At 42.7% G+C, this 22,158-nt stretch overlaps 2 protein-coding genes across 2 annotated transcripts in view; one reads left to right on the top strand and one right to left on the bottom strand.

Annotated features, from left to right (window-relative positions):
• Positions 1-132: 132 nt before the first annotated feature.
• Positions 133-21,873, top strand: LOC113130885 (RNA-binding protein Musashi homolog 1-like). The gene is made up of 14 exons (XM_026307855.1): positions 133-278; positions 784-824; positions 1,550-1,631; positions 1,762-1,846; positions 9,829-9,870; positions 10,339-10,431; positions 15,163-15,211; positions 16,015-16,097; positions 16,364-16,481; positions 17,292-17,372; positions 17,897-17,953; positions 19,084-19,137; positions 19,324-19,478; positions 19,601-21,873. Exons 1-14 carry the CDS (start codon positions 214-216, stop codon positions 19,640-19,642), a joined length of 1,047 nt encoding a protein of 348 aa, XP_026163640.1. The 5' UTR covers positions 133-213; the 3' UTR covers positions 19,643-21,873.
• Positions 20,408-22,158, bottom strand: part of dnai1.2 (dynein, axonemal, intermediate chain 1, paralog 2) — a 35,797-nt gene continuing 34,046 nt past the window's right edge. The window contains exon 21 of the mRNA XM_026307853.2: positions 20,408-20,530. The gene's annotated coding sequence lies outside the window, so the exon portion shown is untranslated. The remainder of the gene's footprint in view (positions 20,531-22,158) is intronic.

Below are 22,158 nucleotides of genomic sequence, written 5' to 3'. Positions count from 1 at the left end.
CGAGGTAGAGGCGGAGTCTATCTCTTGTGCGTGTATGCATGTGTGTGTGTGTGTGTGTTTTTCCTCGCTCACCCCTCCTCCTTTTAACCACCCCACCCCCATCTCCCTCCCTCCCCCCCGGCTGCCCGCCCCTGAGTCTGGAGCAGCAGCAGCAGTGGAGCTTCACTGCCTCTCCTCGCCTCACAGTGCGGGAATATAGCAGCGGAGAGCAGAATGGATACGGAAGGGAGCCAGAGCAGCCTGTCCTCCAGCACGGACAACTCCCCCCACGACCCCTGGTAACAGCCTCAGCCCGGCCGCCTGCCTTCTGCTCGCCTCTCGGCCCGGTTTGAGTTCACCTTGGACTTTAGTTGAGTTCAGTGCGGGAGCGGAGCCGCGCCGAGACAAAAGACGAGCACGCTGTGTGTGTGTGTGTATGTGTTTGTGTGTGTCTCTATGTGTGGGATGGATTCACTCAGCGGAGGAGACGCAGACGCACGGCCGCTTTCCGCCTGTTTGCCCCTTTTTGTTTGTTTATTTCTGTCGGTGTTCCTCCTGAAGGCCACAGTGCAACTTCTTCTCCATCATCTGGAAAATCCTGTCCCTTTTTTCCTCCTCTAGGGGATTATAACCGGCCCGACTGCCCGATTGGTGACTTCGCAACATGGCCGATGCTTTCTTCTTACTTTATTGATGCTATATTACCCAGAATTTGCCCCAGTTTCCCCCTCGCATGTACCTGTGCTGTGCGTAAAAGATGCGTGTTGTTGTGTGTGACTTACAGCTTGTGTTTCTCTCATTCAGCAAAATGTTCATCGGGGGTCTGAGTTGGCAGACAACACAAGGTGAGCTGTCCCGCACGCTACTTTAATAAGTCTCAATGAAACCTCCTGTTTACACACCATCCTCCATTTACCCGTGAGGCTTCCTGAAGTTCACACAGACACTGCAAATAGTCAAATCAAAGCGTCCTGTGCAGTAAGATCAGCTTTTAGGATTTAGACTTGTCGAGACGCAGAGAGATTAACACTGGAACTGCGTGCACGCACACACACACACACACACACACACGCACACAAACACACAGCGACTTGTCTGCCTGTGCACTCATTACACAGTTAATAACAGAGAAGGGCATTTATGGTAGAAGTGATCGATTACTGAGCGTTAAAGCAGAAGTTCGGCTCCCATCGATGCCCACGCTCGTGTGTTTTGCGTATTGTTGGACTCCACGGATCCATTCATTTATTTTAAGACCCATGAGCGCAGGCTGATGCACACAGTTTATTCTTGTTGCGACGGCCCGTATTATTATCCCACTGCTGCTGCTGCTGTGTCAAAACAGCAATCGTCACCAAGTGGAGCTTTGTTTGTGGTCTGCAGGGCCTAATGTGCTACTATCCCGAATGGCCAGAGAGCCCGTGTAGGAGCTCTGAGGACTGGACGGACACAAACACAACGTGGTCCGCCCGACCCCATTGTCTGTCTCCAGCCACTGCCAGCAGGGCCTGTAGGGAAAGTCTCTGACTCCTGCCTTTTATCTGAACATGTGTCCCTGCTGTCTCTGCAGAAGGATTGAAGGAGTACTTCGGTAAATTTGGCGAGGTGAAGGAGTGTATGGTGATGCGGGATCCCGTTACCAAGCGGTCGAGGTAAGAAGGAGGCGTGTGCGCTCAGCCGTCCTATCACTGGATGCCTCATGCTTTTCCATGAGACTGTTCAAGCTGCCGTGAGTTTGCATTTTGATGCCTGTGCCTTGAATTGCTTTTTTTTCCTTTACAGGGGGTTCGGGTTTGTAACATACGCAGAACAAGCCGGTGTGGAGAAGGTTTTGGCGCAAAACAGACACGAGCTGGATTCCAAAACGGTGAGCATTGGAAGAGCTGATTGGTGCCGCTAAGTTGTGTTAAAAAAAAAAAGTTTTTTTTCCAATTCGGCTTCTGTGTGGCATGTTTTTCCCCTCAGCGCATTCTGCCTCCCACCTTATGGCTTGTAAAGTTGAAGAGTGCGTTTTGGAGCAGCACCCCCCGTCTGTCCTCCTCCTCCTTCACCCTCTGCTCATTTCCCCCTCCAAATCCTGGTTCAGGGCGCCAACATGAAAGCGTTCTTTCTTGGTCTTCATTGCCATGGTTACCTAGGGGACCTGAATGGGGCAGGAGAAACTGCAAAACCTCACAGGGTTTATGCAGAGAGCCCACGAATTTTCCTTTTTTTCCCCTGTAGCAAATAACAGCACCCGTTTTGGTGGTGGCAGCTCTCAGAGAAAAAAGTTTGAGCAAAGGAAACAGTTGTGGCAGTGGTTCCCAAACTGATGTCAGGGGAAGTCTGTGAGGTCCCGATGAGTCTTAGCTGAAATGAAATATTTATGTCCATGATGAGGTTTGTAGAGGATGTGTCTGGACAACTTCTGTGATTTCACCCTGTTACACTGCTGGCACTTGTGGGTGAAAGGGACAAATCAGTTACCAAATAGACGTAGACGGTTCACTGGTGTTTGTCTGCACAGTTCACCTACACTAACAGGAAAACATGTGCTCACTCTTTTGGTTTGTAGTTTGGCACCAGCCAGAGCTGCTGACTCTAATTTAAATATCTATGAAGGTGTGAATAATGGTGTCTTGGTCATGTAGATTGGTTATAGAAGTGGGGGCTAGGTGTGTCTTCGTCTACTTGTGGCCTTTCCTAACCTATCGTGCACACACACACGCACATACACACACACACACACACACACACAAACACACAACAGGATCGTTTGAGAGTGAAAATCTGTGGCACAGAACAGCAGCAGAGCCCAGGGGTGGAGGAAGGTAGAGCTGGTTAGTTGTCGGAGCAAGCCTGTTGCTGGGGGTGACGCCAGCCACAGGAGACACTGCTGTAACTGCACAGCCTGATGGGATTTATGTCTCCATAACAACTTCTCTGCTATTTTGCATTAACTCAAGACACTGGGCTCGGTCGGGTAGCAGTGCTCTGACACACAGAGACAGTGTTATGTCAGGACAGACCTTTATGCTGTGATTGACATCACATCTGTACGTCTGGGGGTGTGATGATTAATACTTACAAAGTTTAAAACTGCAGTTTTCAAATATTTGAATCAGTTGTCAGGGTTAAATGTTTCTGCACAGTTGCTCTAATATTTGTTATGTTTTGCTGTCAGTTTCTTCAGTAAGATGGGAAGAAAGCTCTAAGCAACTGTGAAGTGTTATATTATCTCTTAAGACCAGGTACTGCCAGTGTATTTGAGAGCCAGGCCATGAGTGTGTGTGTGTGTGTGTGTGTGATGTGAACACCGGTTTGCAGACTTAGCTTGGTCGGCCACTGGTGGGGTTAGGCGTTGCCCTATTATAAACCAAAACACAGCATAAGGATAAACAATAATAATGTTAACAACTCAAATGCAGCTTTGGTTACTCAGGTTGTTGTGGGAGCAGCGTGCCGAGGAAGCGTGCCGAGGAAGCGCGCCGTGGTGCCATTTAACCAACCGGCGTTTTAAACCAGGGTATGGTTGCCATTTTGTGGTTGCCATTTTGGAAAAAAAGAGCCAAGTGTTTTATTTTTCACACATTTGCTAAATTATTAGGGCTATATAAAGTGTGTTTTTTTTATTGCATATAGCCTAATTCTGTGATGCTGCCCGGAATTTTATTAATGCGAAATGATCACATGTTGTGCAGCAGCAAAATGATTATTCCTAGTCTGTGTTAGGCAACAGCATTTCCACTTTTTTCTAAATGTTATCAATGACAACGAGGAAAGGCATTTATTAGTTAATTTGTTTCTGTAAAACATGCAGCATGATGGAGTCAAAATGTTGTGCAGAGACTAAATATTTGTAATAAGTGGCGTAGCTTCATGGGGTGAGTGTCAGCGTCTCCGTCACATCTGTCCCTTTATTTACCTTTCATCTTAATTGATCTCCACGTCTTCAACACACACTGAGTCTGCCTCACACCTGGACTCTCCTTCCCTTTCTCTACACTATTGTTTGATCAGCATGAGATTTCAAAAAGACATTACTCCCTGGAATGAGGAAGAAAATTCACTACTCAGATTTTTTTTCTTTCTTTTTACGCTGAGCCTTTGGTTTATGAGAAAAGGGGCCTGAAGCAGGAAGGAGAAGGTGTATTGAAGAAGATGTAACAGAGCAACAGGGTGCTGTGTGAGGACAAGCAGGGTGTGAAGTAAACTAAATTTACTGGTGCAAGGTCCATATCACTGGTTACAAGTATTAAACATTTACAGTCCTGTTACATGCAGCATTGTTTCATCCACCTTCAAAATGGAAAGCCACAGGCCAAATTCTGATTAAAGATCATTGTTACTGTCACTACCCGTGATGCAGAAACTCTAAATACATCAAATGGGAGCTTGACTTTTGTTTTCGAGTGAGGTTTGTTGAGGCTGTTGTTTTGGTTGGAGGTTAGATTTCCTGTTGGGGCAGAGTGCGGCCTTAGGGCAGTGGTGTGCTGTTGTATTGCTCTGGACAGAGAACAGGGCACAACTGGTATTTGTTTTCTCAGAGAAATACTTTACTGGAACTGCTTCTCACTCGCTAATGGGCTTTTTAAGATTTTATTTATTTATTTATTTTAAGTTATTATTTCTGGTGTATTTATACGTGATGGGTTATGATTTCATTCTGGAGAATAATACACGTCTTAAACCACAGACAGTACTAGGGAACTACGTATTCAGGAGTGATGTTTTAGGAGTGTGTGATAAAGAAAATGTATATATTTATAGAAAGGAATGGCAAAAAGTAAGTAATATACAGATGATTCTTCTTACATTTTCTTACCAAGGAAAGAGGAATGGCCTTTTCAAGGTAATTGCTAATTTCTGGTACAGTAGTATTCATCAGTATGATGCCAATATAGCTGTTCTAGCCTTGCACAGGCCTCTGTGGACGTACAGCGCAGTTTGACGTGGCTCCTCGTCTAACACCTGGTTTGTGGAGAGTTTAGTTGCTAGCAGTAGCTCCTTCCTCCTGACTGGAGATTAGCTGTTAATGCTGACGTCGACAAAAACTGCAGAGGGGGATGGAGAAGGTGGAGGAGAAGAGAGGGAGAGATGGGGGGCAGCTCCTGTGCTGTAATTAGTATGGATCTAAAAAGCAACTAATCGGATAGAAGGAAACAAACTGGATTGGGCTTCCGCGGTCTGGAGATAAAGCCTGGACTTGTTCTGAAGGTGGATCCAGGGCGCTCTCATACACTACATGACCACAAACGCAGCCCTCCACCATCACTGCCGTCAACACCACTACACACACCCGACCCTGGCAAGGTGCTCTAGCAGGGTTACAGGGATAGGGGTGGGGTTGGGTTGAGGGGTCCTCATTAGTGAGCTTCGTTAACTAATTACTGTGCCGTTGTTCTGCTGTGCAGATTGACCCCACTGGCTTGAGCCCAAACTAAGTCTCTTTCTCTGTTGCTCTGTGTGCATCGACATGCCAGCTCCTTTTGTCTCCTCTTCTGTTTATAGCTTTTTGTTTAGCTTATATTGATTATTTGCCATAATGGCGGCGTCTGTGGTCCCTTTCTATCAGCGTGGTTATTTTGTTGGAAGAAACATCTTGGCAGGTTGGCCAGTGTATCAGAGGCTGAATGTCTCTATGTGACCATGATACATTGTGACAATGCACTTATTGTTGTCAGTAGTTAGGGAGAGCTGGGTTGGTAATGTATGTGTATACTTCTCTATACTTGCCTATTTAATTACACGTGTAACTTTGTATATGTGTGTTGGTGTTTGTGCTGGTGAGCGTGTGTATATGACTGCGAGTGTGTTATGTATGTGTGCCTGTGTGTGGGGGTAGCACGGGAGCCCCAGTTCCTCTACGGGCCCATCTGTTTTGTACTCTTTGTCCTGTTAATTAATGAAATCAGAGGGGCTGCCTGCTGGGATGGCCCCGCTGCACTGGACAGGCCCACTTTCTCATGGGCTGACTCTGTTTTCCAAATGAATGCCTGCTCTTTCTCCCTGTGCCTTTTCTCTTTCACTTGCTCTCTCTCTCTCTGCTCTCTATATATTGATTTGACACTCTATTTTTTTATTTTTGTTTTCCAGTTTGTAACACTGGTGGACGCGCTGGGCCACATGAGGTGACTATTGGTCGTAGATTAGTCTAGTCTTAAAAGCTAAACCACTAAAATCATATTGTAGGCTCTGGTGTCACTGTGCTACTTAGACTGAGCGGAGGTTGGATGTCATGAAGCAGGATGTAAGTCAGACCATTTCATGAACACTCAGCCATAACTCTTCTTTGTCAGTCTGGGAAGAGCAACTTTTGTCCTCCTAGACAGGTTTTAACATTATTCGGGTTACATTTTCACCAGCCTGATTGGGACCGTTACAATCTCAGAGCCACTTCTCAAATGTCAGGTCTCTGAAGAGCTATTTCTGAGTGTTGCAAACGGTGACCTGGCTAAGTCATTTTACTTTTTGCTTTGTGGCCTATCTCTCTTCCACGAGGCTAATGCCAGCCTGATAGATGCTTTAGTTTTCATGTATTATTGCCTTCCTCTGAGTTTAGCCAGCTGTAGAAATGACATGTTAGATATATTCTGTTACTTCGCTGAAGTGGAATGATTTTTAACAGCATGGCATGACTGTAGCTGTAGTAGCACTACTACAGATATTACATTAGGCCTAACCTAGTCTAGTTAGTAACCTTCTGTATTTTAGGGTGTTTTAAGAGCTTCTGATGATTTGAAATCTATATTGGTGCTTTGTCAATATGTGATTTACAGGTGGACAATATCACAATGTATAGCATAAGAGAATTTTATTATGTTACACTAGCAAAATGGTTGCTCTGTCACTCCCCAGAGAAGCCAAATAATTAGTGTCCACTTTTTTCAATTGTTTTAAGAAAATATATTGATTCTGCATGATGTTGCACATATATCGATCATCCAGTCCTAACGTAAAACTGGGAATGTTTCTAAGCAGAGTCAAAGAAGAAACAGATCTGTCTTGATTTTCAAAATCACTACATGTTGTTATATTAGTGGAAGTACCACTGGTTGTTTGTGTTTGGATGCGTTCAGCTTTCAGAAACAGATGGTTTGTGAATATTTTGAAGTATTTACTGTGGCAGTAGAAACGTGACCGCAGGTTTTGTCTGCTGTCATTGTCAGCTCATGGTCTGTGTCACTGCCACATAATTGCCCCAGGGCAGCTCCTGTCCTCTAGTCTTGTTAAAACACTTACAGGCAGGTGGGCTGACCTGAGCACAAAAGCCTGTTAACTCTGAGCACTTTCAGGTTGGAAGAAACACTCGCCATATTTCCTGCATTTCCCAAGTTAGGATGTGCTCAGGATCACAATAACAATTTATACAAACAACGAGCATAATACAATAGGTAACGATGCACTACCATATGTTGGACTAGTGTACCACTGTGATTTTGTCATTTTGTTATGCATCAGAGGCTGCAGCAGCTTTTCCTGTGTTGAATTTATTTCTGCTATAAAATAAATATACAACCTACATCAGGAACTGTTTCAGTCTTATAGTTCCACATTTACATGTACTGTAAAGTCTCGTAGTATATGGGGATACATCAATCTACACAGTATACAGATGTAAAGCTCTCGATTGTCACTTACAGTACGTGTATATTTTGTTCTTTTCTTTTAAAAGATGAAAACATTTGGTACATAAGGTGCTGAGCTGGTAGCCTTACAGTATGAAGCCACACATCTATAACGTTGCATTTGGCCCACTAAGGACAGATCTTGTGAGAATTGCTGTGCTGTCATTGTTCTTGAATGCGCTCTGTTGCCCTGCTGTTGCCGATTGTTGCTGGTGGCTTTGCGTGTCCTTGTCACCTTTGTCTTTGTGCTCAGACCAGCTGGAGGTGACATGAGTCTTCTAGTCTTTGTGTCCCACCTCAAGGTGCATAGTCCTTCTGCAATCCTTTCCAAGGACGCTGCAGCTGCATCTGAGTTACACAGAGTTGTGCTCTCAAAGCATGGGTAAATCTGAGGCACTTAAAGGTCCTCGTAGGATATTTTGGTCTGTAGATTTGTCATCAGAAGCAGGGAATTATCACAGGAAAGAGATGAAAGGATTCTATGAATATTGAATGAACGCCCTCCTTGCATTGTGTGTATTGTTCCCATTATAAGTACTTATTTCTGGCCAGTGGATAGGCTCCTTTTAGTTGCCAATATCAATTCAGTACGTCTGATAGTGGATGTGTGAGACACAGGGGGCTTTGCTTCACACATCCAATTATTAAAACAAAGATGGAACTCTAAGACCATAATACACTACAAGGTCCTGTGACCTAAAATCATCTCTCTCATTGGCTTGAGTGAGAATAACACAAGATTCCACACAAATTTAAAATGCCAGGCCAGGCTTTGCATATTTAGCATTATTAAAGGGCAGCTCATTCAAAACTCATTTGCTTCTAATTTTATCGGTAACCTTGACCACTGCTGAGACGTTCCACTGCAAAGAAATATGGATACAGTCAAATCTGGCTAATCCAAAATGGCTGTTGTCGGATTTGTGAGATTTAAAAAATATATATCCATCTGAAATGAATTCAGAATATTAAATGCTCATTTTGGATTCAGATTGCCCCGTGCTGTCTAGTTTGTGGCTAAGATCCATTTAGTTGTGTCTCAATAGACAATTCAGAGAATGTATGTATTCACGTCTCAGTGTGTTTTTTGTTCCCTACGCCTGTTTGTTTGGCTGGTGTGTTTGGATTTTTTGGGACTTGCATGAACAAGGGTCTACTATACATCCTTACAGATTAGCATACGTTCTATTTCTGGACTTGCAGACCTTCGGATGGTGCAGACTTAAAGGCTTGGTGTTATAACTCATTCTGGTTAGTTAACAGTGCGATGATTCATTGATGCCCAGAGAGAAATTCTGCTTTTTATATCTGGAGCAGGTAGAGATTTGGTGTCTTTGGTAATGAAACCTAAGCTGGGTGGATGCAGCCGAAATGTGGGTGAGGCACAAGAGGTCTAACTCCAGGTCTCAGGGCCGATATGAAAAATATTTCCCTGGGGTACTGGAGACCTCGGGTTGTGTGCTCAAACACATTCAACATTATTGTCTCACCATGAAACTTCATGACATTAATTTTCTAATAATTTAATTATTTTAAACAGATTGCACATTTCACATCTCGGCTACAGAATATGTGTCATATCTGTTTACGGTCTTATTGATTGGTTACTTACTTAGTTTTGTTAACTGGATTTTCATATGATCTACTGTGTGTATGTGTGATGGGTGTTGACAGTATTTTTTTTACACAGCACTGCTGCGTCTTTTTGGATTTCTGTTGCAGAGAAGAGAGAACACTAGATTGCTACTGAGTCTGACTCCAGTTAGAGACTGAATATAACAAACTATATTTCTATTCCTTCACTTCTACTGAATGAATGTATGTTAAATCACAAATAGCCTGTACAGCATTTCAAACATGACTGTGTAGGTGTAATAATAATAATTGAAATCATTTGCATTGTGTCACCTTAATAAAATGTACATGTCAGACTTTGTGTCAAAGTGAAGCATTACCACTGGAATGAAAGGACAATGATTTAAAGGAAGAGTGGTTCATTTAGTACTACTGCTATATCCCCACGGGATCTGTGGGATTTGAAAGAATAAAGTCAGTGTCGATAAAACACGAGGGTTAAGTCCAGTTGTTCAACATGCCTAAACAAACTATGTGTATTTCAGTTGTGCTAGTCTACCACAATCATCACTGTTCATCTCCTATCAAAACTGCAATCGGATGTGTTTGGATAGAGTAAACGGTATCCCTACACTTTTACAACCACTATCTTATCTCTCCCCCACAGATTGACCCAAAAGTGGCATTTCCCCGCCGGGCCCAGCCTAAGGTGAGTGCACCCCTTAACAGCAAGGAGGAGCAGTGATGATGTCATGTGTCAGCCCTAATCAATCAGCTCTGGTTGGCTGGGATTAGTCAGGCACGTGACCAAAGAGGAGCAGCAATCCACTTTTCCAGCCTGACACTGTGACCCTGTACCCTGACTCCCCCACCCCCCGACCATCAGCAGCTAATATCTTTTTCTCTCTCCGACATAAACACACTTTAGTTTGTGTCCTTGCACACACATAAATAAATGCGCATGCAGACGGTGCTCATCTGTATGCACACACACCTACAAGCTCTAGATGTACCGGACCTTAAACTGAACTGAGTTAGGCTGAATGCTCCGAAGAGCTTTCAGTGACCTCTGCTGAGACTAGATAAACACAAACACAAAGTCTCTATCACAGACATCTACCCCCTGCCTAATGTGATTAGTGATAAACGATGCTTTCTTCTTCTTCTCTGTTCTCAGCTGGTGACCAGGACAAAGAAGATCTTTGTTGGAGGACTGTCAGTCAATACCACCATCGAAGATGTCAAGCAATACTTTGACCAGTTTGGAAAGGTGAACTATAGACAAATGTGATCTGTAGCCTGCACCCTGTCACTTATTATGTCTGAACCTGCTGTAGCCTTTACAGACACCACCCACCACATTGGCCATTTGAATTGATTTTACCATTTTCATTTTTCTGTTAGTTATTTTTTTTCACTGAGCTGTTTCTCCTTTCTTCTCTGCCCATCTACCTGTGTTATAGCTGAGTCCCTTTAACGTCTTTCAGCTTTTGTAAACTTGGAAATCTACAGCGAAAAATTTTGTTTTTCTCCTTTTGTGTTACTCGTTATCCCCTTTTTATTTGAGCTGAGGCAGAACTAAGAGCACCAAAGGGGCTAATTTCAGAGAAAAAGTGGTGAGGAACAGGCCAGATGCTGAAAGTGAAAGATAGAACTGAAGGAGAGAAAGAACTAAAAGAAAAGAAAAATGCGGTGTGTTGATGTGTTTCATTGATGGCCTGGCCTGCAAGCTAAAGCATTAGTTAGTTTGTTAATTTATCTCTTTTGTTAACTGCTTTTCTCTTTTCTAATCACATCATAGTATTTTTGCCTTGTACGTTTGTCCTGCTCAGCTCTTTTGAATGAAATTTGGTGAAAGGCAAACACATGCTGTGGAGACAGATGAGTGGCTGGGGAGAGGGAGGAAGAAAAAAAGCCATGAGAGGAGGGGCAAAGAGAAGAGGGGGACTGAAAGGGAAGAAGCAACCCCCCATAGAGACAGAGGGAGGGGAGCCCGAAAAGGGTTGAAGGGCAGAGAAAAGGAGGAATGTTGAGATGGTGAGGAGGAAAAGTGACTAAAAAGCATAATGGGGCCAATGTGATGGGCCTCAAATGTATCAAAGTATCCACAATGTGTGAAATGTTGCGTTACCTTTAGCTAACTACGCTTTGGATGGTTTGGGAGTGTGTTTGACTGGAGTTTGGGCTCTTCAGTATTATCTAATCGAATGCAACAGCTGCTCCTATATCAGCCCCCCCACCTTCCCCAAAATCAGTACCTCAGACACCAACTCCCCTCCTATCCCACACACGCACACACCCTGCTCCGCTACCTCTCAGCTTGTTGCCGTGGTGACCTGTTTTCATCCATTGTCCCGTGGTAATCCAGTGTTTTTTTTTTTTTTTTTTGTTTCTTTTAAAAAAATGTGTGTGAAGTGTGTATTTGCATGAATGGAAAAAGAGGGGTGTGCATGCGCATAAAAGTGTGACAGTGGCATCGCTGAGGCTGCGGAGGGAGCCGAGCTCACATACATTTGTCCAGATACAGACAAAACAGCAAAACTCACTGCTGGTGATCCAGTTGTATCAAATGTTAAGTGCGTGGTTCTGCTGCTCAGAACAGGAAGGAGTCTGAAAATGAGCATTGCTTCAGGATGTAGGCCTAATGGGTTGGAAGAAATTAACAGCACGAAGCTCCTTGTGCCTCGTGTCTGGCTATGTTTTCTCTCAGTTGGCCTCTGACTCATGTTTGAGGTATTACCATATTTCAGGTGCTGGTTCAAATTTGAATAATGTCGTCTAATTCTGGGTTGTGGATCCTGGTCGACCTGGATCGCACGTGTGACCATCACACGCATTAAACCATTGTAAGGTTTGTCGAGTACATTGCATGAAATGGCTGTTTGCAGCTCTGTGGCAAATCACTTCTCCCTGGTGATTACAGACACTCATATCTAAGACAACAGTCCCTCCACAGGATGAAGGAACATTTGGACTGTTTGGACACGTGAGACCAAAGCTGTATCATGGATAGAGCTGATCCCACAGTGCATTCCTGCTGGGCAGGAGGTACTTCTTGTTTATTATCTGAGCCTGGTTACAAGGTGCAGGTTTGGATGGAGTAAGACTCAGTGTCCTGTTTATTTTCAGACCGTGGCACCGCCTTGCTAAGGAAAACACAGAATGCACTATGCATTTTCTGCAGCTCTTTCATATGTGCTGAGGTTTATTTGAATTTTTTTTTTTTTTTGTAGTGTACTTCTGAAAACACGCCTACACAAACTTTATTAGACTGGACTGAAATAGCAGCTCAGTTGACATGTCAGGTGTTTTGGACCAAACCAAGGAGTCAGGGGTACGTGTTTATGTGTGGTTTCCGAACTGAACAAATCTGAGCTGCTCTTGCTAAACGTCCCCGCAGCCATGTTTTTATGACAACTAAGTCTGAATCCTGAGGCGGAGGTCTTAAAATCCTTCCTGGCCTGACAGAGAGTTGAGAACACCTCCCTTCTTTCTGCCAACCCTGAACGTAGAGCCTGTGTGCATCTGAGAAATAGTTTAAACTGGAAATCAGGCATGCAGTTAGGTAACTTGATATTTAGCATTTTAGGAAGTTTGGCCATACAGTGAATTGCATCTAAAACAAAGGAAATCCCTGTTTCATGCCCTTTGATCCTGCCTCTAACATTCTAGTCTCTGAATGTGCTGTTGGAATATGTTTGTGCAGTAAGCAGTAAGGAGTGGATAAGATGAAAAATGCAGCATGGATAGGGCAGACGGGAAAAGTTGGGACTCCACTCACCCATGTGAGCTGGCGATTAGGAGGCTTGACTGAACACTTTGTCTGCTGGCCTGTTTAGAGAGAGACATGGCCGGAGAGGGAGAGCGGGAGCGAGAACGAAAGAGGGAGATGTGAGGAGACAGCAGGGAAAAAAATGTGAATGCCACCTTTCATAATCTCACAAAAAAAGTGCAATGGACTTGTCGGCTTACACTTGTTCTTCGGACAATAGTCGCATGCTTCACTAAAAACGGGATATTTTTAACACAGCACTGTTAACTCTCATTTCAGTGCATCTGAAGATGTTGGAACTTTATGAGGATATGACCTTAACTTTTCCTCACTCTTTGCATTCGTGCTGAGTGGTAAGAGAGACTGAGCCGCTGCTAAGCCAATCTCAGACCCCCACAGCTATCCAATCAGATTGTCTTACAGCACCCTGGGCAGTGGACATTGGAGATCGTCTTCTTATTGGTTTTGGCAAGGGCAAGGGGCTGGTGTGCGACCACAGCATAAGCTCACACACGTGACAGATGTGTTTGCAAGTCAGCTCACCCTCGTTTTCTCACGGAAGAGAACTGGATCCAACACAATAGCATGACTGTACCAAATATTATCTGTTTTTTGGCTTCAAGAAGCTCAAAAACGCCTCGGACTGCTAACCTTCCCTCTAGAATAGATGTTGTTCATGCTAACTGGAGGACTGGCTGTGCATGTAACTCTACTCTTATGATAACATGTTGGCTCGCAGCTGTCTACTTACTGTCCTGTTCCCTGGCTCTCTCTCTCTCTCTCTCTCTCTGCTGTGTCATTGAGTTTGGATGACCGGAAGGGTGAAGGCATGAGGGGAGAGGAGGGGATGAGGCTGTGGAATAAAAACTGAATGAAGGACAGAAAGAGGAGGAAGTGCACTGTGTTATATGTACCCAAGCTACATGTTTACAAGAAGCATCGGTAAAAGGGTGAGGGAGATTGTAGGAGAAACCTTGATCCATCATTTGAAAAGAAAAATCAACTTTTTTCACTTTCACAGGCACACACACAAGCACAGACAAAATCTCAGTCAGACTGGAAGACGTGTGTGTGGTTTTCGTCTGAGGTAAAGGTTAGAAATCGGATGGCCTGGTCATCTAGAGGTCTTGGCCACTCGTGTTACACTGGTTTGAGTTTCAGTGTTTGCTGCCTAATGAAAATAGCCATGTAGTCATACGCTGTGCGATGCAGGAACACTGTGTTGCACATTTTCGTGACTGTCGTCATTTTTTCATTTAACAGAAAACACAAAAGTTATTTCCGCAGCGCTCCCAGGCCTCGGCTTCCCAGTTTCTCTCCTCATGCCGTCGGAGCAAAAGCAGGAGCTGCAAACTTTCCTGCCAGCAAAGGACAAGTGAGGGAGGCAGGGAGGGAGGAAAGAGGGTGAAAAGGGGGGAGGAGGAGAAGGAGGAGGAATATGAATAGGGCAGTGGAGTGAGTGCAAAAAGAAAGTGAAGGGAAAAGGAGAATGGAAGGAGAGTATGTTGACAAAGAACCCAGTTCACTTTGTTCTCAATGTTCACCAAGATTTTCTCTCTTCCATCAAAACTTTACCTTCTGTCTTTTTTTTTTTTTTAATCACCGATTATTCATAAGTTTCCCTTTTCCCCTCTTTGTCTTTTCCCCCCGTTTTTCTCAAATCTATTCATTGAATAAGTTGGGGGTGAGTGGAGGGGGGAAGGGGGTGTGGGGGGGGGGCAAGTTCTTCTAATTGAAATTCTTTACAGGGTCTCCATGGGAATAGTAAACTTTGCGGAGGGAGAAAGAAAGGGTGAACAAATGAAAGTGGAATAAAGAGCGAGAGATAGAGAGCAGGAGAGTTTGTGAGAATTCAGGAGAAAGACAAGAGACAGAGCAAAGAATGGGAAAGAATTTCCTCCAGCGCCTCATGAACGGGGAACATTCACTTCTTTTTCACAGTGATAGATTGTATTTCATTTTATTTTTATACAGCTTTCTCCTTCCCTGCTCCCTCATTTCCCCATCGCCCTCTGCCTTTCTCTGCCTCTTATTCTTCCTTCTTCTTTTCTCCTTTGTCACCTGTCACCCCTCCCTCTCTCCTCTCCACCCTCTCCACCCTCTCCATCTGTTTTCCCCTCTTACTCTAATGCTAAAGAGGGACAATGGCACCCCATGCTGTGTAATGATGTGTGTGTGTGTGTGTGTTAATATGTCGAAGCTCATCTATTCTTTGCTTTGTTCTCACAGGTCGATGATGCCATGCTTATGTTCGACAAAACAACCAACAGACACAGAGGTGTGTTCGAAGTTACACTCATACAAACACACACACACATTATGCTAATACGTGCTGACATAGTAAGTGGGACACCCAGAAACATGGCCTCAACGGCTGGAGAAAGGGTGTGATGGGGGCAGTAGGTGAACCTCCGAAAAAAAAAAAAAGAAACTTTTCTCAAATCTCTCTCTTCTGCCTGTTTCATTTGTCTTCGTCCTCTCTGAGGGAGATAGAACAGCACCGCTCACTGGGAGTCACCATGCATGGTCAGGCTGGCTACAGGCGAGGGTGTAACTTAATGAGACAAGTGAGGAAAGAGGGAGAGGCTGGAGAACGAAGGGAAGGAAGAGTGCCGGGTGGGGCCTAAAAAAAAAAAAAATTGGGTGCCATAATGGATAAAAGATGGAAAATCTGGGCTCGGTTTTGAGTGAACCACACCCCAGCTCTGTTCCTCCATGATACCAACACCTGATTGACAGGCAATCCATGTGAGGCTCATACTGATGCCTTCAGCTGCTCATGTTGGAAACACCTGGTAAACAAGGCACAGGAAGAGGGTTGAAGCTTGGGCTGTGGTCACTTGACAGTTTGTCAAAAATGCCGGATAATCGATTTTTACAGTCTTGTGCTCTCCTGTAAGATTTGATCACATTTCCCATAAGTCTTACTATATCTACTCATATCCAGAGGTTTATGGGATGCTCGATCTGGTAATTGTTTATCAAAATCAATAGCTTTTTTCACTCAGTAGAGGTTGTCTCTAAAGGGAAATTATGTGCTTTTCTATAATTTAAATTGCTGAAATCTGGTGTGTCTTCCAGGCTTTGGTTTTGTTACCTTTGAAAATGAAGACGTGGTGGAGAAAGTTTGTGAGATCCACTTCCATGAGATAAACAACAAAATGGTACGCAGCAGTAACACATTCCATCAATCTATGGGTTTAATTTAAGAACGCAAAGTCATTTAAAGAATAAATCTCAGCTTATATCGCATATTGAAGTTTAAATTATCAAAAATATTATTTACTCAGTGATACTAGGATTGGTTTGAGCTGCATGTAGTTTTGTGATTTTCTGTGATATGTGGTGTTTCTGACCCATGTAGTATAGTTTTTATGGTTATCTTGCTCTGAATGAAACATTAAATGAACATTCACTTTCTATGTTTTAGGTGGAATGTAAGAAAGCCCAGCCTAAGGAGGTGATGACACCAACCGGCTCTGCCAGAGGCCGCTCTAGAGTGATGCCTTATGGGATGGATGCTTTCATGCTGGGCATTGGCATGCTGGGTAAGATCCAAAATCATATATATGTACAGTTTGTATACATACTGTTTTAAAGCTGCTTGTTAAACAGCTCTAAAACTTGATGTAACAATACTTTAGAGTACTGAAAAACTTCAGTGATTTTAAAGTGACTTTCAGCAGTAATAAGTCTATGGCTTTGTAAATGTGATTGTTCTTGTGATGAAGAAAAAAAATCCAGTTGACCTGAATTAAATTCTTGATTTTGTTGGTATAAATAAAACTAATGAATAAAACTAAGATGTATCTAAAATGTGGAGGTCACAGAGTGAAGGGCGTTACAGTTCTACACACTGGTGTAAAATATAATTTGAAAACCTTCTCATTGAGAAAACAACCTGAGAGCTACAATTGTCATCTGCAGTTGTTTGGCTCCCTCTACTGGTCATAAGAGATTGTACTATGCTGTAGTCTCCATAGTCTTAATAACAGCCTAGATGTTTGTTGGTTGTTTCTCTGTTGTGGCCTTGACACTTGAAGAAACACAGCAAAAAAAAATTATTACAATAATTATCAATTCTTAAATCATTAAGATGAGTTGATCCAGACCTTCACCTAACCTCAAAATATTCTGAATAAACTAATCCCCCTATACACCTAAATACCAATCTATAGTACATACTTAACTATGGTTACAAACTAAATAAATTACATTCATGACTCAGTTAGCACTGAGCACTAAACTAATTTCTCATTATGCTGATAGTTTTAGTATGTAGTTATGTTTATGTTGACTAGCAGATCTTCATCCAACAACATTCAAACAGTTGATCGTCATGTGTCTTTACCTGTCAGGTTACCCAGGTTTTCAGACTACTACCTACACCAGCCGCAGTTACTCTGGAATTGCACCTGGTTACACTTATCAGTTCCCCGGTAAGTCCATATACATCTCATACTTCATTCACTGTCTGTAGGTCTGCTGACCTGAGCTGACTCAGCTGTTAGCACTGCAGCCATGAGACATGCATGAACAAACTGTAAGAGGCATATGGACATTCCAACACACACAGTTAATATTATCTTGATTTCAGCTAAGTCTCAGGCTGCTTGTAGAGTTAGGAATTAGATTTTTTTTAAACTGTTCCTGTCTCTTTTTTAAAGCCTTGTGCTTCTCTATCCATTGAATCTTGCCTTTTTGTCCCCTTTTATATTCCTCTGTGTTTATTTTATGTCTTATGTAACTCCCTTTCATTTGATTGGATTGCCCCTCCTTTTCCTTTCCTCCAACCTTCCTGCCCTCCTTACAGAAGATTTAACTTTCCATGCATGGGGTCCGCGTTGGTGTTCTGCTGTGGCTACATGTCCCTATGTGTGGCTTTGTTGTCTGGCCAGTGGATGGTGACTGTATTTATAAAATGCTCTCTCTCTCTCTCTCTCTCCACCTCCTCTGTTTCTAGAGTTCCACTTAGAGAGGACCCCCCTCCTGACATCATCCCACCCCCCTGAGCTGACAGGTCAGTGGTTCTTCACTCCTCCAAAGCTGTTTAGCAGCAGAAAGAAAAGAAACAGCTGTTTGTTTGACGTTATTGCTGCTAAATAAAGTAAAGCTGGATGACTGAGAACCTTCATAAATGTCCTGTAGAGCAAACGCTATGCTGACCAAGGTTATTTTGGCTTCTCATACCTGAGTTTGCTCAGTTTGCTCCTGTTTTACAGTTGACTAATTTAGATTTTTTTGTGGAATAGCTTGACGTTATGGCAAACACATTCAAAAAAGAAGCTTGTCTGGCTCTGTTCAATAAGATCACCCACTTACTAACACCTCTACAGCTCATTAACTAAGATGTAAAATGTTTTCTATAATCTTTACCAATAATAATAATAAATAGATTCTCTGGTCAGACAGAGATGAAGCTAAAATAACCAGTTAGTGGGTGTAACTACATACTTGCTGTACAGGCACAGTGATATCAATCTTCTTATCAAACGCTCATCAAAGCCTATTTTCCAAAATGTCAAATTATTAGTGTGATATAAATGTGCTGCTCATAGTCAGGGTGGATTGATAAATATTACAATAAGCTTTGTAGGTCCCTGCAGTTATTCCTGTCCAAAGTGAGGTGATTTGATTCTGAATACAGAACTCACCAAAAACTATGCTTTTATTGTTGTAATTTTCCAAAACACTGATGTGATGAGAGACACCGCCTGGACAGTTCTGGTGACCCAGGACTATTGTGGACTCCCTGTAATTTCTATTTGTACCACAAGCTGAGGAATCAAAGTTAAGAGTTAGGGGTGTCTCCTACCTCAGTCATTTAGGGGCTACTATTAGCCTTGCAGTGTTTGTGAATACAGCCCAGATCTACAAGCAGCTCCTGCAGCTCTGTCTTTACACTGCCATTTAGTGACTCTGACCTGTATGTGCACATTATTTTGTTTCTTATTTAAGAGTTTAAAGTCAGATGTTATGTCATTGGTGCAGTTGATTTCTGGATTCCACTAGATTTAAATCAGACGACAGATGTGCAAGCAGATGTCAGTTCAACCAGCACTGAGCTGTAGACTGTTACTTATGATTTGACATGAGAGCAACCCAGCATGACTCATCTGTGCAATGATTTGGTCTGTTTGTACCTCTCAGCCATTCCCCTGACTGCATATGGACCAATGGCAGCAGCAGCAGCAGTAGTTAGAGGTATGTGTGTATGTCTGTGTGTGTGAGACATGCTGAGACAGAGTGTCACTACTTTTCCTTATCTCTAAGCTTGCCGTAGGTAGATTGTGTATACAATGGCCTGCCTGGACAAATAAAAGAATATTTTTAGATGTGTGTGTATAAAGCCCTCTAGTGTTGAAGCCAGAGTTGTCCCCTGTCTCTTAGGCTCCACCCCATCACGCACAGCTGGTTTCCTGGGCACCAGCAGCCCTGGACCAATGGCTGATCTGTACGCTGCAGCCAATCAGGACTCAGGAGTCAGCAGCTACATTAGCGCTGCTAGTCCTGCCCCCAGCACAGGGTTTGGCCACGGTCTAGGGGTAGGCCCACTGTGTCACCCACACACACACACACACATACACACACACACACACACACGTATGAACATATGCATTCACAAAACTAGTAGACAGTGTATTCACTCTTGTCTGTCTGTCCTCAGGGTCCACTGATTGCTACTGCATTTACTAATGGCTACCATTGAGATGACTCAGGTCACTGAAGATAGGAGAGCTCCTCCTCTGCTGATGAGCCAATCACAATGCTGGCTGCCCACTGATGGCATAACCTGATTGGCTGGCCACAGGCTCTGTCGGGCTCTCCTGGCTCCCTGTGGCTCCACCCACCGACTGAATATCTTTTTAAATCCTGAACTCATGTTTTGCTGTACTAATCTCACTTCAACATAACGTCTCTCCTCTTTTGTCCTCATGTAGTTTTAATAAGTAGATTCCACCCTGTTGTCCTTTTCTTTTGAAGATGGGAAAACTGCAAAAAAACAAAAAAAACAAAAACAAAAACAAAAAAAAAAATCTCGGAGGAAACACTTGTTTTTGGCAAAAACAGAGGGGACTATTTAGAGTTTTTTTTAATTATAATTTTATTTCAATGTGATATGTCAATTCATCATGAAATCCTTCAAAGCTGTTACAGATGTGAACAGAGAGAAAACCGTGTAAGATGGGTCTCTGACTGAAAACCATTTTTAACAAAGGAAGAACAAATCCAAGTCCTGTTTTTTTAACTCAACTGTCACGGAAACATGGAAAAGAACTAAAGTGTATATTTTGGTAGTCTTTAAAAACAAAACCTTTGTAATATTGTTATTAATAATAATGATAATCTGTAAGGTATTTTATTCTGTAATTGGTTTTAAAGCAATGTTTTTATGTCTTCCTGTAAGATATTGTACATAGATGTTGGGGTGGGGTTACAGAAGCATGTCACAGGTTGGTTTGGAAAGGGTTAACAGCGATTTGACTGGATGTCATCTTCTACTTTGTGTGGTCATCTCACTACTTTTATCTGTACACAGATGGTGTATGTGTACGTTGTTGGCCAGTCCGCTCCAGCACTGCCTCAGCGACGGTCGCTGTTGAGAAATAAACTTCCAGGAGTTTGTCTGGCATAATCGTTCAGTTAAATACACCCCCCCCCCCACAGTTTTTTTTGAAAACAAAGTCATCACTTTGTTTGCTTTGCTTCTTGAAAAAGCAACTCTGACGTTAAAATTTTAACACCATGATGAACCAGATTTCCAACATTTTCATAAAAACTACTTCAGATTAAGATGATGGACTATGAAAGAATAACAACCTTAAACAGGAGAAATCAGGGGTTCACGGGGTCAGGGTTTGACTTGACTTCCTCTTTTTTGAAAATATGATATATATTTTTTGTGTGATTCACTTAATATTTTTTGTTTATTTTCTTTTTTTAAAAAATTCTTTTATTGCGGTGTTCTCCACCGTAAAAACAAATGAAGGACATTCTCAGAAGCAGAAAACATCACGATCACGTTCTGTCCTTGTCACTATTGTTGATGCATGTGAGTGTGTGTGGGTGAGTGTGCGCATACGTCAAGGTGTAATATGGAACTACTTTTTGGCAACGAAGGAGCATTTCGATTGCCTCTTTTTGGTACTGGAAAAAAAAAAAAAAAAGATTGCCCTGTTCCATTTTGGCTCATCTGCTCCTTTCCCCGGCCTCCCTCCCATTTCATTATGTAGATTTAACACATTTGTCCTACTTAACAACCAACATATTGTTTATATACAAGTGCTGCTCCGTGTAGTGATGAACAGAGGGGGTCTGGGCTGGGAACCAGAAATAGAACAGGGTCTTGCTCCCAGTCGGTTCTGATACAGGACAGGACAGACAACACTGGCTGGCAGGAAAAGTCAAACGTGCAAAAACAAGTAGCCTGTTTGTTCAGCCTTCTTGCTTCAACCTGTTTGATGCTCAGCACAGTAGAAAACTTCCTGATCCAGCAAGTAGTTCCTCTGTCAGATGGCCTGGGACACGACATAAAACTACTGCTGGACACCAACACTGTAACTTTTTAACTTACAATAAAGCAATAAGTTATTTTTTACCTTACAAATGAAAATAGTACTATTATTGGTAATAGCAGATGACGTGTGGATAATTCTGCGGCATTAAGACTTATTTTCAGAAAAAAGAAACTATATTTTTCTGTTTTGAGATCTTGTTCCCCTTGTATATTAATTTTAATTATGTATTTTCGTTGTGCTGATGTAAGGAAAAGGGCCAATGCTTTGAATGGAGCTTGTAGCTCTGTATGAGCTCAGTTTAACGTTTAAGATTTGGGCTCTCCCCCACCGAGCTTTACAGCAATGCTTTTTTTTTTTTTTGGTTTGGTCTTTCTGACAATTTCAATTTTAAAGTCCTAATAAATTATTCTAAAGCACCTGATCATGATTGTTTTTTCAACATACAACTGACATCACACAAATTCCCCATAGCAGGACTTTTAAGGTGTAGGAAGAAGCAGGTTTTTCCTCTCACACATGGTCTTTATCTAAATGAATCCAGAATTCCAGGATGTAGAAAACGTTAATATTTTGTTTGTTTGCTTACATTTTGATGTACTATCTCTGGGATTATTGCTAGAATTGCTAAATTTGCAATTGGAATAATTCGAATGATTCAATAATTATAAAAGAACACGTAACATACTGGCTTTAAAAACTAAAAAAA

Source organism: Mastacembelus armatus, chromosome 5 (genome assembly GCF_900324485.2).
Source record: "Mastacembelus armatus chromosome 5, fMasArm1.2, whole genome shotgun sequence".
NCBI lineage: Eukaryota > Metazoa > Chordata > Actinopteri > Synbranchiformes > Mastacembelidae > Mastacembelus > Mastacembelus armatus.
The sequence above is the reverse complement of the archived record's forward strand: the minus strand, read 5'-3'. Positions and strand labels throughout refer to the sequence as shown.

What these genes read in the sequence shown, in the direction of transcription:
- LOC113130885 (XM_026307855.1), top strand. Translation starts at nt 214, where the DNA reads ATGGATACGGAAGGGAGCCAGAGCAGCCTGTCCTCCAGCACGGACAAC. An exon ending in CCCGCCGGGCCCAGCCTAAG is followed by an intron (nt 9,871 to 10,338) that starts GTGAGTGCACCC and finishes CTCTGTTCTCAG; the next exon opens with CTGGTGACCAGGACAAAGAA. An exon ending in ATGAGATAAACAACAAAATG is followed by an intron (nt 16,098 to 16,363) that starts GTACGCAGCAGT and finishes TCTATGTTTTAG; the next exon opens with GTGGAATGTAAGAAAGCCCA.